This window comes from Macaca thibetana, chromosome 1 (assembly GCF_024542745.1).
Source record: "Macaca thibetana thibetana isolate TM-01 chromosome 1, ASM2454274v1, whole genome shotgun sequence".
NCBI lineage: Eukaryota > Metazoa > Chordata > Mammalia > Primates > Cercopithecidae > Macaca > Macaca thibetana.
The window spans coordinates 148550258-148566824 of record NC_065578.1 but is presented as its reverse complement, the minus strand read 5'-3'; the positions used below and the strand labels follow the sequence as shown (position 1 = coordinate 148566824).

Sequence of the window (16567 nt, the reverse complement as noted above, 5' to 3'; positions counted from 1 at the left end):
CACAGGAGAAGGCAGAGGCCCCAGGCCATTTAATCAGCAGCAAGGTGATTATGTGATATGTCTTTTCACAGTTGAGTCACGTGGACTCCACCAGTTAGGATGGGAATCAATTTAAATATACTTTCTTGATCCTAGAAATTCAAATATGTGGACAGGATGTTACACATGGCAGGATGATTTGTTATAGCACAACTAACATATTTCAAATGGACAAAAAATTAGTGTAATTGACAGTATTTTAAGATAAATTTCCTTTGAAAGGGAGCTTCCTTTCCAGTCCTTTGGGGTCTACAAGACGTATCTAGAAAATTTACTACTGTGGAATATGAAGACTTTAAATTGAATGAGGGATGGGAAGGGGAAGGGCCTATGGTTTTTCTTTTTGATTAACTGCTGTAACCCTGTCCTTCAGGCAGCTGAAGAAGTTTCATATTTTCTTTAGACATCATTAGGCACCAAAGCTCTTGCAGGACAACTTCGATGCTACATGAATTCTGCCATTTTGCTAGCACTGATACAGCTCTTTGGTCCACCACTCCATTAGAACTATTAACCTCATTTATATTAATTTTTGTTACAAATCTTACAAAGGCAGGGTGCTTCTGGCATTTAGGCTACATTCGATTTTAAGGCTGTATATGTGATTTTCCTAAATCATTCTTGGAGGCCCAGTTATCATCCTTGTTCATCTTGTGCTAGATCTTCGTCATCTTTTAAACCCCAGCTAACTATGCCATCTCCTACTCCTTTCTGGCCTTCTTCGAGTTCTTCTAAAAGTTGGAAACTTTGAGAGACTTTTACTTCTGATACTGTGGTGACTGCCATCTTGCATTGCTGTTGCCCCATGTTTTGTATAATGAAAAAACTGAGCAGTAGAAAGCAGGTAGTGATATAAGAAGTCAACACCGAGAAATAAGAAAATCAGAAAGCAAAAGGAAAACAAGCAGGATACTATGTACTTAAGAATCAGTTACTGGTTGCCACCTTTCAGAGGATGGAGAAGATAGATTTTATACTTTGTTATCTTTTGTTATTTTATTTTATTTTATTTTTTGAGACAGAGTCTGGCTCTGTCGCCCAGGCTGGAGTGCAGTGGCGCGATCTCGGCCCACTGCAAGCTCCGCCTCCCGGGTTCACGCCATTCTCCTGCCTCAGCCTGCTGAGTAGCTGGGACTACAGGCACCCGCGCCTAATTTTAGCGCGCGGCCAATTTTTTTTTTGTATTTTTAGTAGATACGGGGTTTCACCGTGGTCTCCATCTCCTGACCTTGTGATCCGCCCGCCTCGGCCTCCCAAAGTGCTGGGATTACAGGCGTGAGCCACTGCGCCCACTTTGTTATCTTTTGAAATGTGGTCTTGAAACTTGATTTTTAGGGGTGGTTAGATAGATTAATTAATTTCTGAGTGTTTGTTTCCTTTTACTGTGATTAGACCAACAGTCTGGTTATTCTTTTCCGTTTATTTACGAATGTTGGAGTAATAAAGAAGGGAGAACAAAATGAGCTGGGCTTTGGAAGAATGGAAAGAAGGCCTGCCTACAAGAGCTCTTCAGAAAATTCAAGAGCTTGAAGGACAGCTTGATAAACTGAAGAAGGAAAAGCAGCAAAGGCAGTTTCAGCTTGACAGTCTGGAGGCTGCGCTGCAGAAGCAAAAACAGAAGGTACCCCTGAAGCTCTGGATTTGTAGCTGTTCACTCATTATTATCACAGAAGTGCTGGTATTTAAAACTGTTCACTCATTTTTGGATTAATTATTTCCTCTTCTTTACATTTAGAGAAAAATTATTTTGCTATCTTCAGGTGGTAATTTCACCCCCGCCCTCCCGACGCTGGCCCCAATCCCCTTCTTTTTTTTGAGTGATTTTAATTTTAATTGTTTTTAATTTTCTCTAATTCTGCCCTCATTTCTGCTTACCTGCTAATATTTAGCGCTACTGAATTCCATTTCACCTTCCTTGTGGGACCGTGAATTGGGGATTGCTTTTGCACTGCATAGCGACAAGGCAAAAGGTCTCTGCTCCTAATCTGGAGACAGTGTTAGAGCATTTTGCAGTTAAATGGATGTGGCTTTCTTAGACTGGCCTTTTTACCTTGGTGTTCCTCAACCTTTTCAGGTCTAGTAAATGAAAACTAAACAGTACTTTTAAAAAATTACCTCCGTATTAGCCAACTAAATAGTGATACAGTCATTGCTTCTAAAAGGTTTTTGCTTGTGGGAGAATTTTCTGGTTTCTAACAATAATTGGTTTTAGCAGCCAAACTTGAAAATGAATTGTTAAGGGAGATTTATAGGATTTATTTCCTATTTTTTAATTTTTGAAAGGATAGTAAAGCCTCCCTTTCTAGGATGGGTGTGTCTGGCCAAAGAAGATTTAATACATGACTTCATAGAAGTTGCCTATCTATTGGCTTTAAAGTGTGATCGTCTAAAATTTCTGTGTTCATATGGCTTATTGCAGCTGTATCTCAGGATTTTAGTAGTCAATGTTAGACTGAGGTCTACCAATAATACTTGGTAAATTCACAAAATAGGGTAGTTATTGTCTTCTGAACAATTCTTATTAGGTTGAAAATGAAAAAACTGAGGGTACAAACCTGAAAAGGGAGAATCAAAGATTGATGGAAATATGTGAAAGTCTGGAGAAAACTAAGCAGAAGATTTCTCATGAACTTCAAGTCAAGGAGTCACAAGTGAATTTCCAGGAAGGACAACTGAATTCAGGCAAAAAACAAATAGAAAAACTGGAACAGGAACTTAAAAGGTAACATTTTGGGATGGTATTTATAGGGATGATGTTTGTATGTATTAATCAGATGCATTTGTCTTTTCCTTTAACAATATAATTATTATACTTTGCAATTTTTTTTCCCGATGGAAGAAGTAATGATTCGGTCCGTGCCGTAACTTGAATGAGTGGAAGATTAAAAACAACGAACGGTGATTTTGTTTTATCATTGCACAGCTCAGTATGATATAAATCTATCAAATGGTTGCTCCATTACTCATGTATTTATTCAGTATATGTTTATTGAGCTGTCTCATGATTCAGACACTGTTGGTCACTGGATAATACAATAATAAATAGTACTATCATACTATCATTCTTTGATGGTATGATAATACCAGTTACATTGCATTATTTAATAGTATGATAGTACTTGTTAAAATAAAACTTGACAATTGTTAGTGAAAAGATGAAAATTAGTTGAAGCTTACTGATGGCTCGTGTTTTCTCTAGGTGGAAAAGCTGTTGGAGAGAATGAGAGGGAGAACTAAGGAATTATAAAAGAATGGAATAGCATGGAGGGCCCAGTTGAGATTGGAGACAGAATATAAGCAGGCCCAATCTGCAGGGTTGCGTGATAATTTAAAAAATATTTCCTTTTGGCTGGGCGAGGTGACTCATGCCTGTAATCCCAGCACTTTAGGAGGCCGAGGCAAGTGGATTTCCTGAGGTCGGGAGTTTGAGACCAGCCTGGCCAACATGGTGAAACCTCCTCTCTACTAAAAATACAAAAATTAGCCAATTAGCCAGGTGTAGTGGCAGGCGCCTCTAATCTCAGCTACTCAGGAGGCTGAGGCAGGAGAATCACTTGAACCTGGGAGGCAGAAGTTGCAGTGAGCCGAGTTCTTGCCATATCCTCGTAGCACATTTGGTTTTAAAATATTCTTATTATCTATAGACTACAAACACTCCTGAATATGGTTTTAAAATTTTCACTGCTAACCTTCAAATGCATTGCAGAAACTTATTTTTTCCATCAGTTGCCACTGATTAGGTTTCTGGAAGGTCTCCAAGAAGTGAGGTTGAACCATTTGGAATGTTTGTTAAAACTGTGGTTATTGGCAGTCTCATATAGTTCAACCTAGTAGAAAATGCTTTTAGCTTTGTGCTTTTTTGGTGGTGGTGTTTGTGTTTTTTTTCTTAGGGGGAAGGAGAAAAAAATGGTTTATGAAAATAATGGCAGGTTATACTTTTGTTTAAGTAATAAATAACTTCGTTTAAAATGAAAGGACAGGGAAAAGAGAATCAGATATGAATTTAAAGTGGAAAAGAAGCACTGGTTTTGCAAGGTTCCTCAAAATTCATCTCAAATCAGCAAATTTGTGACACCTTTGCTAATCTGTAGACCTGCAATGTCCGATATGGTAGCCACTGGCTACATGTGGCAATTATGACGTACTTGAAATGTGGCTGGTGCAAATTAAGATGAGCTGTTAAGTATACAATGGATGCCAATTCTGAAAATTTAGTATGAAAAAATGTAAAATATTTTATTAGTAGCTTTCCTATTAATTACAAGTTGAAATGATAGTATCTTGAAAATAGCAAGTTAAATAAAATATTAATTTTACTTATTTCTTGTTGCTTTTTAAATACTAATGGAACATTTCCATTGGGCCTTGCTGTTTCCTACTGTAAGCTCAGTTGTGGTGGTTTGGTTTGCTGAGAAGTCATTTTTAGCTCATACATTGCCTCTTCTCAGATTGAATTTGGAGCTAGATGGAGCTAAGGGCACTCATTCCCTTCCCTTTCTTTTCTTTTTTTTTCCTTTTCTTTCTCTCTCCCTTCCTCCCTCCCTTCCTTCCTTCCTTCCTTCCTTCCTTCCTTCCTTCCTTCCTTCCTTCCTTCCTTCCTTCCTTTCTTCCTTCCTTCCTTCTTTCTTGCCTGCCTTCCTTCCTTCCCTCCTTCCTTCCCTCCCTCCCTCCCTCCTTCCTTCCTTCCTTCCTTCCTTCCTTCTTTCCTTCCTTCTTTTTCTTTCTTTTCTTTCTTTTTGACAAAGTCTTGCTCTGTTGCTGGAGTGCAGTGCAGTGGCACAATTTCAGCTCACTGCAACCTTTGCCTCTTGGGTTCAAGCGATTCTCCCGCCTCAGCCTCCCAAGTAGCTGGGACTATAGGTGCATGCCACCATGCCTGGCTAATTTTTGTATTTTTAGTAGAGAGGGGTTTTCGCCGTGTTGGACAGGCTGGTCTGAAACTGCTGACCTCAGGTTATCTGCCCGCCTTGGTTTCCCAAAGTGCTGGGATTACAGGCTTGAGCCACTGGGCTCGGCATTACTTTCTTTACTTCCTGTTTTAAGTAATATGCCATGGCAAAGAGACTGCTGCACACCGTTAGCCATTCTAAAAGAGTGTTCATTTTATTTTTTATGTTAAACTAACGTCAGAGACATTAGAGAGTTGGAAGAATTGAGCCCTATTTTAATGTGGGTTTTTGGTTTTGAAAGGTGTTCAGAGCTTACTTGCATGATAGTTCTGAATACCTTTTTACAGGGTGTACATATATACAATGTGTAACTTATGTTTCCCATTTCTTGTAACTATTTCCAGCCATATCTTTTCTAGATGCATTATATTGATTTAATTTTTATATCTGTGTTTTAAAAATGTCATATAATACATGATCTGTATATCAAGTCTATGTTTTTGAAATGATTGAATATCCTAAGTCATGTCATCTGTTCTCATGATTTGAGCCCATGCTCCAATGACACCACTTTCTTCCCGTGTTTCTGAAGTTCTGGGTTCTTTTATGTCCCTGTCTTTGGCTTAGTGTATGAAATTTGCTTGGAATATATTCCAATCCTTCAACTGTTCTTTGCTGTCTATATTAGTCTCTTCTCACACTGCTATAAAGAACTGCCTGAGCCTGGGTAAATTATAAAGGAAAGAGGTTTAATTGACTCACAGTTCCACAGGGCTTTTCTTTTCCGCTGGGAAACTTACAATCATAGCGGAAGGGGAAACAAACACACCGTTCTTCACATGGTGGCAGGAAGGAGAAGAATGAGAACCAAGCATAGGAGGAAGCCCCTTATAAAACCATCAGATCTTATGAGAACTCACTATTACGAGAATAGCATGGGAAAACTGCCCCCATGATTCAATCACCTCTCACTGGGTGCCCCCAACCACACATACGGATTATGAGAACTACAATTCAAGATGAGATTTGGGTGGGAACACAGCTAAACCATATCACTGTCATAGTGGTTATTATAGATCTTCCTTATAGCCTTTATAACGTTTCACTTACTGGTTTATATTTCTGTTTCTTTTACTAGACTGAGTTCCTTTGAAGACACAGGACTGTGTTTATGTCTGGCACATAAGTTAGACCTTATTAAATGCCTGAAATGAAATGGTTAAGAATTCTTAGTGGATGGGTTTCTTTGTAAGTTTATTACTCTCTGGGAATGTAAGGCATTGGTATTCTGTAGCCTTTGCTCTAACAGATTTGTCTGCCTCTTGGGTCCTTTTCTAACAGGTGTAAATCTGAGCTTGAAAGAAGCCAACAAGCTGCACAGTCTGCAGATGTCTCTCTGAATCCATGCAATACACCACAAAAAATTTTTACAACTCCACTGACACCAAGTCAATATTATAGTGGTAATGCATTTTTTTCTTTAGTATAGACAGCTTTTTGTTTAGCTGGAGATTTTAATTCTGCAAAATAAATGAATTAATTCAACTTTGAATTAAACTTTTAATTTATATGTTTAAAAACTGCAGCCACTTGTTACATACCCATTTGCATATCTGTTGAATTATGTTGAGCTACTGGATTGAGATTTTAAGCTTTGTACTTTATCCTTCTGTGGTATATTTCAATTTCAGAATATTTAAAACACTTATGTTTTTATGTATTTTGATATTTGGTAATTTGATCAATAGTTTCATCTATTTCCCTAACTAAAATGTTGTTTCTCCTTGGTATACTAAGATACTCATTTCTAGACTATCAAAATCATTGTTGATCTGTGAATTCCTTCGTGGAATCAATGATTGAAAGAAAATTGTATTTGATTGTCTGGTTTTAGGTTCCAAGTATGAAGATCTAAAAGAAAAATATAATAAAGAGGTTGAAGAACGAAAAAGATTAGAGGCAGAGGTTAAAGCCTTGCAGGCTAAAGTAAGTTAACTATGGGCCCTATAATAGAGTATGCAGTTATAGAATACTTTGATATAGAATAGAACAAGGTTAGAGAAAAATCTGTTTTACATAGAGCTGGTGTTTTTTCGTACTGAGAAAAGGTTTTGGGCTTAGTGGAGGTGATTATTTTTTAGTTTTAAAAATAGGGTGGAGTGAGTGAAATAGAGTGGGGAGGTTAGGTTATCCCTAAATATTAAATGTTCATGTAATGTCCACTAAATTATTTCCCTATTAAGACCTAGTGATCAGGGCTATTCTTGGAGACAGTGGGGCCAGAGAATTAGTCATGATGCTCCCTGCCTGGCTTTGTCACCTGGAGGCAATTGCTTCCTATACAGTCCTTTTGATCTATTGAATTTTACCTCTACCATTTTTGTTCACATGTTATTTGCTGGAAAAAATTTCCAGTTTGGCTCTTACGGGTGGCTTTCCACTAAACATAAGGACTTGATGAGATGGCACAATTCAGCAAGCCGTTTAAGGCTGACTTTATAAGTAGGTACCATAAATACTGAGAATGCAGAAGTACCTCTGGCTTAGAGCTTTAATGATTTTTATTCTTTTCATGACTTTAATGCTCATTTTGATGTCATTAGGATTCTGATATGTAGCAAAGGCATTGCTTATCAGATGAATAAAAATTAAGTACTCACTCTCTAGTTTGTCCTAGAAACATCATGTGCTTTGTCATCCAGTTCAGTCATTCGTAGCAATTCTTCCCTTGACATTGATTCCTAGAGATATTTTACGGAAAATTTGAGTATCTAGTAAACATTAACCCTCTTCCTATGGCAAAAAAAAGTGCTTACTATAAAAATCTAATGCTGCATTTACCTCCATGTCTTGATATTTGTCAGAATGGAGGCAGAGAGAAGCATAGAAAGAACAATGCAAAGCAGTAGATCATCCACAAATGTATATTACATAATATTAAACACTCGTGATTTTTTTTGGGATAGTGATATGGTGGAATATGAGAGTTTTGAAAGAGTTTTTTAGTCTGTTGTTTAACTTTGATTCTTTTGGGCAAAGCTATAAGGGGAGGTAACCAAGGACAGGCAAAGAAAAGCCAGTTTTGGAATTCAGAATGAAAGTGAATACTCACATATGTTTAATGGATTCTAAGAAGGATGCAGAATAAATACCAAGACTTAGCCTGTTTTAAATAGGTTGGGCATGAGATGGTAGTAGCTTATTCCTTCAATGCTAAGAAGTCAAGCATTAGAACATTCCATCACTGGGTATTAGACTTATGGTTTACTTGACTTGATGAATGTTCTTTCTTGGTGTGCAGTGCAACTGTTAACTTCTTGGGATTATGGCTTTATATCCTATCTGAAAATAAATAGCCTTGAGTATATAAGATCTTTAAAGGGCTCTAAAGAGATTCTATTTCTACAGAAAGCAAGCCAGACTCTTCCACAAACCACCATGAATCACCGCGACATTGCCCGGCATCAGGCTTCATCATCTGTGTTCTCATGGCAGCAAGAGAAGACGCCAAGTCATCTTTCATCTAATTCTCAAAAAACTCCAATTAGGACAGATTTCTGTGCATCTTACTTTTCTGGGGAACAAGAGGTGACTCCAAGTCGATCAACTTTGCAAATAGGGAAAAGAGATGCTAATAGCAGTTTCTTTGACAATTCTAGCAGTCCTCATCTTTTGGAGCAATTAAAAGTGCAGAATCAAGGTAACATTGAGCTAAGTTAAGTTTAAATTAACTTTGCTTGAGGCAGTTTCACAGGTGATTCCAGATATTTTTAATCCCGTAAAGTGCTTAGGTGTTTTGTTAGGCACGTCGGTGTTCAACATACTGTCTTTTCAATAATGATAAAAGGCATCATAGTGTTGGAATGTACTTTTATTTGTATCGAAAAGCTGGTGCCTGGAAGTCTCTAAAGTAGGTTGAGAGGCTTTGACTTTCCTTTCCAGAAGCAGGGCCAGTGGGTTGGTTACAGTTTATACTCCCCATGCTTCTCATCTGGCTCCTTTTGTGACCCACAGAACCAGCCTGTGATCTGACCAGCTTTGGCCAGAGGTTGTGTGTGTGTCTGCAGAACAGCTTTGCTGTGCTTTGCCAGGTTGTCCATATGGGAGCAAACCTGTAACCTTGGCTGCTGTGCCACGCTGCAGCTGACAGCCAAGGGTACCAGGTGGTGTTTTGGAATCTACTCTGTAGAAGATGATAATTTCCAGTGCTGTGATATATTGAAAATCACTGTCAGTGTTCACTGGTGAGAGCTGTCACATAGCCAATGCCTTTGGAACCAATGTTGTGTGTATGTGGGAAAAAAGTGGAAAAAAAATCATTGTTAATTTTGGCAGTATGGGAGGTTCACACTCTTGATGTTTAGTGGAGGTAAAACTACCAGAGAATATAGGAGGGTGAACTTTTCACTGCCTAGCACTGATTTGCATTGATATGGGCACCAGACAAATATAGTTTGCTGTTGTGTGGTAAAACCAAATGGTAATTTTAACAAAGGGTGTCATATGTGATGTACTTTTCACAGTCTCAATAACGAGATAGCATTCATGATTTTAGAAAAACATTTCCCCCACCAAGTTTCTTTGTTAAAATGTAAGAAAATGTGTTTCTCCTGCTTTCTATACAGTATTTGAATGCAAATGACAGTAGAAACTATTGAAATTAAATCCAATTAAAGTAGCTTCTATGTTTAGTGTAAATATTTGTTTCATCAAAGATTTCAGAGAAGAATAAAACAAATGATAAACTATGAACATTTTGGGCAAGATATATATAAATCAGAGTGTGATTTTTGTTTGTGGTTTAAGAGCTAAGAAGCAAGATTAATGAGTTGGAACTACGTCTGCAAGGACAAGAAAAAGAAATGAAAGGCCAAGTGAATAAGTTTCAAGAACTCCAACTCCAACTGGAGAAAGCGAAAGTGGAATTAATTGAAAAAGAGAAAGTTTTGAACAAATGTAAGGATGAACTAGTGAGAACAACAGCACAATATGACCAGGCGTCAACCAAGGTACTTGACTTTTCGTGAATTACTGGAGAAATCTACATCTTTTCATACAATTGTTTGGAAAGAGTATTTTATACATAAGTTTGTGAAATAAATGTCAGTAGTGTTCTTTGTTAATATGTACTAGGCACTCTTGATGCAGTTGAACTAGAAAGCTGTTTTAGCGTTGGGTGGATCTGGGATCAAGCCTGGTGCCGCACTTTCCCAGCTGAGTGATGTTGGGCAAGTCACTGATCTCTTTTTATGTTGCAGGGAGTAATAGAGAATAAAGAAAATGTATATACAGCATCTTGTATGATGCGTGCCACATAGAATAAGCACTTAAATTAATGGCACTTTAAAGGAGTTTTAGGACATTTGATAGGATTTAATCTGCTCTTGGGATCTTACATGTATATATAGTTGGTCTATTGTATCCATGAGTTGTGCATTCATGGATTCAACCAACTTGGATCGTAAGTCTTTAGGGGAAAAAAAAAAGGCCAGGCACCGTGGTTCACACCCGAATCCCCACACTTTGGGAGGTTGAGGCATGCAGATCACTTGAGGCTAGGAGTTCAAGACCAGCCTAGCCCACATGACAAAACCTTGTCTCTACTACAAATACAAACATTAGCCAGATGTGGTGGTGCACACCTGTAATCCCAGCTACTCGGGAGGTTTAGGCATAAGAATCGTGTTAATCTGGGAGGGAAAGGTTGCAGTGAGCAGAGATTGTGCCACTGCACTCCAGCCTGGGTGACAGGGTGAGATTCTTTCTCAAAGAATGGCTTTGTCCATACTGATCATGTACAGACTTTTTTTTTCTTGTCATTATTTCCTAAGCAAATACATTATCACAGATATTTACATAGCATTTACATAGTATTAGGTATTATAAGTAATTTAGAGATGATTTAAAGTATATGGGAAGATGTGCATAGGTTATATGCAAACACTATACCATTTTATATCAGGGACTTGAGCATCCTCAGATTTTGGTATCTGCAGGGAGTCCTAGAATGAGTCCTTCTTGGATACTGAGGGATGACTGTACACCCACCATTGAATCTTCTTAAGACTCCAATGGAGGCCAAGCTTCTTAGCCCGTTATTTTGCCCATTGTTTTGTTGTTGTTCTTGTTGTTGCGTTGGTCCCAGCCTACCTCTTTAGCCAGTCTTTTCTTCTCTTTTTTTCTATTACTCATTCATTTCCTGACTCATTTCACAAACATGTATTGATATTGATGCCTGCTATATGTTAGGCACTGTTCCAGACCTGGGACTGGAACAGTGATAAATAGACAAAAATCTCCAGACCTGGGACTGGAACAGTGATAAATAGACAAAAATCATTGCCTTGTGAAGCTTCATCTTCATAGAGGGAGGCAGAAAATAACAAAAATAAAATAACATAGAGAGTATGGTATGTGGTATTATAAGTATTGTAGAGAAAAATGAATTGTCTTCTAAGACCAACCATGAGGATTTGGTGTTTGCTGAACCTACCCTTTCTCTGGGCCCAATGTTTTCCTTTTATTTGCCTTTCTGCTTGAAATGTCCTTCTTTCCAGGTCTGGTTCTTTATAGCTTTCTCACTCTTGTGAGCTCCTTCCCTTGTCTCTTAATGCAGTAAGATATTTTCTCCTGGCATCCCTCTTATGACTCTTTTATTACTATTATCTGTGTTCTAGCCCTGTGGTTCCCACACTTGGCTAATTGCCAGAATCACAGAGACCCTTGAAAATTTAATTCTGTTAGATTAGATCTTTGTTTGGGTGGGGCTAAGGAATTGACTTTTAATAAACTCTTTAGATATTTCTGAGGCTTTAGGTAAAAACCATTGTAGTAGACATATTTCTATTATTTGCTTTCTTGGGGCAGGTTCTTTCATTTGTTTACTTAAAATTTTTATTTTAAGATAATTGTAGATTCATATGCAGTTATACAAAATAATAACTTGTTAATGTGGTGGGTTACACTGATTGATTTTCACACATTTGAATGAGCCTTGCATCTTTGGAATAAACCCTAATTTGTTATGGTATATAATTTTAAAAATATATTTCTGAATTTTTTTTGCTAATAACTTATTAAGGATTTTTTGTGTCTATATTCATAAAAGATATTGGTTGGCTTTCTTTTTTTTGCCTGCCATCTTTCTTTGATATTTGTATCAGGGTATCCTAGTTTTACAAATTAGAAAGTGTTCCTTCCTGTTCAGTTGTCTGAAAGAGATTGTGTAGAAAGTTTTTTTCTTTCTTTCTTTATATATTCAGTAGAATTCTCTAATGAAATTATTTGAATCTGGAGATTTCTTTTTTGGGAGTTTTAAAATTACAAATTCAAGTTTTAAAATAGTTATAGAACTATTAGAACTATTAAAATTATCCATTTCATATTGGGGGAATTAGAGTAGTTTGTATTTTCATCTAAGTTGTCAACTTTATGTATATAGAGTTGTTCTCTGTATTATCTTATTCTTTTGATATTTGTAGTGATATTCCTTGTTCATTTCTGATGTTGGTAATTTGTGTCTTCTCTCCATCTTCTTTGTCAGTCTTGCTAGAGATTTGTCAGTTTTGTTGATCTTTATTGATCTTTCCAAAGAATCAGCCCATTGGTTCATTGATTTTTTTTTCTCTTTTTTCAATTTCATTGATTACTGCTTGCTCTATGTTTATATTGCTCAGAAAAAATGTCATTAGAACTTGTTGCTTGATGATGTTGTTGAGTTTGTTAATATACTTGCTGATTTTCTGTTTAGTTGTTCAGTTCATTGTTGAGAGAGGGATGTTCAAGTCTCCACCTATTACTGTGATTTGTCTACTTTTCCTTTGATTTCTTTCAGTTTTTGCTTCACATATTTTGCAGCTCTGTCGGTTGATGCATATACATTTGGGATTGCTATATCTTGGTGGATTGACCCTTTTATCACTATTTAGTGTTCATGGTAATTTTCTTCATTCTGAAGTCTACTTTGTCTGTTATTAATATAGCCACTCCAGCTTTCCTTTGATTGTTAGTATGATATATTTCTTCCTCTTTACTTCAACCTATTTTGTTATATTGAGGTGACTTTCATGTAGACAACATATAATTGGGCCATGTTTTTAAATATACTCTTTCACTATCTGTCTTTTTTTTTGAGATGGGGTCTGGCTCTGTCACCTAGGCTGGAGTGCAGTGGTGTGATCTCAGCTCACTGCAATCTCTGCCTCCCGGGTTCAAGTTATTCTCCTGCCTCAGCCTCCTGAATAGGAGTAGCTGGGACTACAGGTGTCTGCCACTATGCCTGGCTAATTTTTGTATTTTTAGTAGAGACAGGGTTTCACCATGTTGGCCAGGCTGGTTTTGAACTCCTGACCTCAGGTGATCCACCTGCCTCAGCTTCTCAAAGTGCTGGGATTACAGGTGTGAGCCACCACGTCCATCCTCCACTGTTTATCTTTAATGGGTATATTTAGACCAGTTACACTTAATGTAATTATTGATATATTATGACCTAAGTCTGCCATTTTATTTTTTGTTTTCCTTTTTTTTCTGCTTTTTCATTTGTTTTCTTGTTTTTCCTGCCTTTGTGGGTTGCTTGAACATTTTTTAAAAATCCATTTTGATTTGTTTATATATCTTTCTAGAGCTTCTATAGTGATCGTTCTAGATACTACATTATTTATACACATTTTATCACAGTGTATTGGTGACTTCATTTCACTAGTTCTAGTGAATTTTACAGACTGTTTTCTCCCTTTTCATCCTTTTACCCTCCCTCATTTATAGTTTAATTGTTTTAGATGTTTTCTGTACATACATTTAGAACTACATTTTGCTTCAACTCTTAAACATATTTTAAAAAGCTGAGGAAGAGAAGGAAAGCTTATTATATTTGTGTGTGTGTATGTGTATATATGTGTGTGTGTGTGTGTATGTGTGTGTGTGTGTATGTATATATATAAAATCATTGCTCACCTTGTTCTTCCTTCCCTCCTAGATTTCCTTCCAGTTTCCTTTATTTCCTTTCTGTTTAGGGAACCTCCTTTAGCCATGCTTTTAGGGTAAGTCTGTTGGCCACAAATCCTTAGTTTTCCTTTTTTTGAGAATGTCTTCATTTTCTTTTCATTCCTGAAGGATATTCTGTTGGGTATAGGATTCTGTGTTGACAGTCCTTTTTTCCCAGTGCCATAGTGTTTTTCTTCAGGTCCTGAGCTCCTTAGTCAGTCTCCTTCTTCTCTCCACCTTTCAAACTTTTGTTTGTTTTACTATAATGCCCAGGGTTTTTATTTGTTCTAGTTAGGAGGAATAGCGAAAAGTGTGATTATTCCATTTGTAAAAGTCAGGTTCATTTTTTTATATTCTCCTAGTGCAGTGCCTTATACAGAGAAATTCTGGAAAAATATTGATTAGATATATAAAGGAACAATGGCTCTTCAGTGGAACTATGACCTGCTTTGATCCATACATTTAATATCTTCATGCAGTCTCAGTATGTAATAATCATTTGGTCTTTCAAGTTACAAGGGCTTGGATTTGAACCTGGCTCTGCCCCATCTCAGTTTTACTGCTTTTTGAGTTATTTAATGAACTTCTGAGCCTCAGTTGTCTAATCAATAAAATTATGTTAATAATGCCTGTGTCATAGGGTTGTTGTAAAGATTGAGATAATTTTTGTAAAGGCTTTAGCATAGTACCTGGCACATGGTGAACTTATAATAATATTAGCTGTTATTATCATGGCTTATTTTCAAGTTCCTAGTTAATTAAGCTAATTTTCAGTTGCGTTTCAGCCAAGCTAGGCCTTCCTGTGTGTAAGAATTACATTTCTCCTTTTACATTTTACTTTGGTTTTGGAGTGACAAGTTCACCAAATCCTTGTTCTGTGGGACACATATAATGAAGTTTCTTCTCATCAAATCATGAATTAATATTTTTGACTAGGATAGTGCTGAGAATACAGCTCTGGCTTTCTATTAGAGTCTTCCCTCCAGGTTCTTGTTTTTTTTTTTGAGACAGAGTCTCAGTCTGTCATCCAGGCTGGAGTCCAGTGGTGCGATCTTGGCTTACTGCAACCTCCGTTTCCTGGGCTCCTTCCACCTCAGCCTCCCTAGTAGCTGGGGCTATAGGTGCCTGCCACCACACCTGGCTAATTTTTGTATATTTAGTAGAGATAGGCTTCACCATGTGGCCCAAGTTGGTATTGAATTCCTGGGCTCGAGCAATTTGCCCACCTCAGCCTCCCAAAGTGCCGGGATTACAGGTGTGAGCCATTGCACCCAACCCCTCCACCTCCAAATTCTTTTTTTTTTTTTTTTTTTTGAGATGGAGTTTTGCTCTTGTTGCCCAGGTTGGAGTGCAATGGCACAATCTCGGCTCACTGCAACCTCGGCCTCCTGGGTTCAAGCGATTCTCTTGTCTCAGCCTCGTGGGTAGCTGGGATTACAGGTGCATGCCACCCGCCTGGCTAATTTTTTTGTATTTTTAGTGGAGATGGGGTTTCACCATGCTGGCCAGGCTGGTCTCGAACTCCTGACCTCAGGTGATCCGCCCGACTTGGCCTCCCAAAGTGCTGGGATAACAGGCGTGAGCCACTGCGTCCAGCCCCTCCAGGTTCTTAATACTTGTTTGTTCTGTGCTTTTTGGATTCCTTTTTTCCATTGAGGTAGAAATCCACTTAACTGAAAATGCAGTTTGCTCTTTTCTGTCTTGTCCCTGAGGATAATATGACCTTGTCATATGTGTAACTGAAATAAAATAAAATTATGCTATGTTTATGCTGTTTCCAGATCTAACATTAGACTTAACTATTAAATAAAATGGAATTGCTGTAACAAAAGTCAATATCGTGTTCTTAAGTGAACATATGCTGTTTGTAGTGTGCCTTTTCCAAGTATTTACAAATTTTGAGATACAAGGCTTGAATGCATGGAGAAACAGAGTGTTGAGCTGGCAGCAGACCTGGAGTTCAGCACCCACAGTTTACAGATAAAAAGGTCCGGAGTAAGTGCCCAGGGCCATGTGCTACGTTTTTTCAAGGACTTGAGCTCTGGGCACTATTTTAGAGTATTATGGAGCATTCATGACACCTAGTGGTCAGATACTCTTATATGAATTAGGTATCATTGATAATAGAATGTTGTTTAAAAAATTTTAAATAAAATACAAGTACCTTCTAAAGACTCTTTTAACCTGCTATGTTTAGTAGAAAAGGATTCTTGATTCCAGGACCCTTTAGTGGAATGTATTGCAGTTTGAAGGAGTGCCAGTAGAGGGCGCCACGGGTTCATTCATGTTCTCTGTGGTGCAAAGGTGTTTTTCTTTTTTTTTTCCCCCTGAGATTTGTCAACCATCAAAATTTTGAACCGTCATTTGAGTAGTGACTTTTTTGTTTGTTTTGAGACCGAATCTCGCTCTAATTGCCCAGGCTGGAGTTCAGTGGCACAATCTTGGCTCACCACAACCGCCGCCTCCTGGGGTTCAAGCAATTCTCCTGCCTCAGCTTCCCGAGTAACTGGGATTACAGGCATACACCACCATGCCCAGCTAATTTTTGTATTTTTAGTAGAGACGGGGGTTTCACCTTGTTGCCTAGGCTGGTCTCGAACTCCTGACCTCAAGTGATCTGTCCACGTCGGCCTCTCACAGTGCTGGGATAACAAGCG

The 16567-nt window shown here is 37.8% G+C and overlaps 2 protein-coding genes across 2 annotated transcripts in view; one reads left to right on the top strand and one right to left on the bottom strand.

Annotated features, from left to right (window-relative positions):
* Positions 1-386: 386 nt before the first annotated feature.
* LOC126948615 (ubiquitin-conjugating enzyme E2 variant 1-like) lies at positions 387-825 on the bottom strand. Its single transcript, XM_050780649.1, is given in 3 exon segments — positions 387-534; positions 660-696; positions 699-825. Coding segments are annotated over 3 exon segments (312 nt in total).
* Positions 826-1436: 611 nt separating this feature from the next.
* The window catches only part of CENPF (centromere protein F), a 51835-nt gene continuing 36704 nt past the window's right edge, over positions 1437-16567 (top strand). The window contains exons 1-6 of the mRNA XM_050780633.1: positions 1437-1660; positions 2565-2761; positions 6270-6391; positions 6823-6914; positions 8337-8628; positions 9735-9937. Coding sequence (XP_050636590.1) covers positions 1499-1660; positions 2565-2761; positions 6270-6391; positions 6823-6914; positions 8337-8628; positions 9735-9937 — 1068 coding nt within the window. The 5' untranslated portion in view covers positions 1437-1498. The remainder of the gene's footprint in view (positions 1661-2564; positions 2762-6269; positions 6392-6822; positions 6915-8336; positions 8629-9734; positions 9938-16567) is intronic.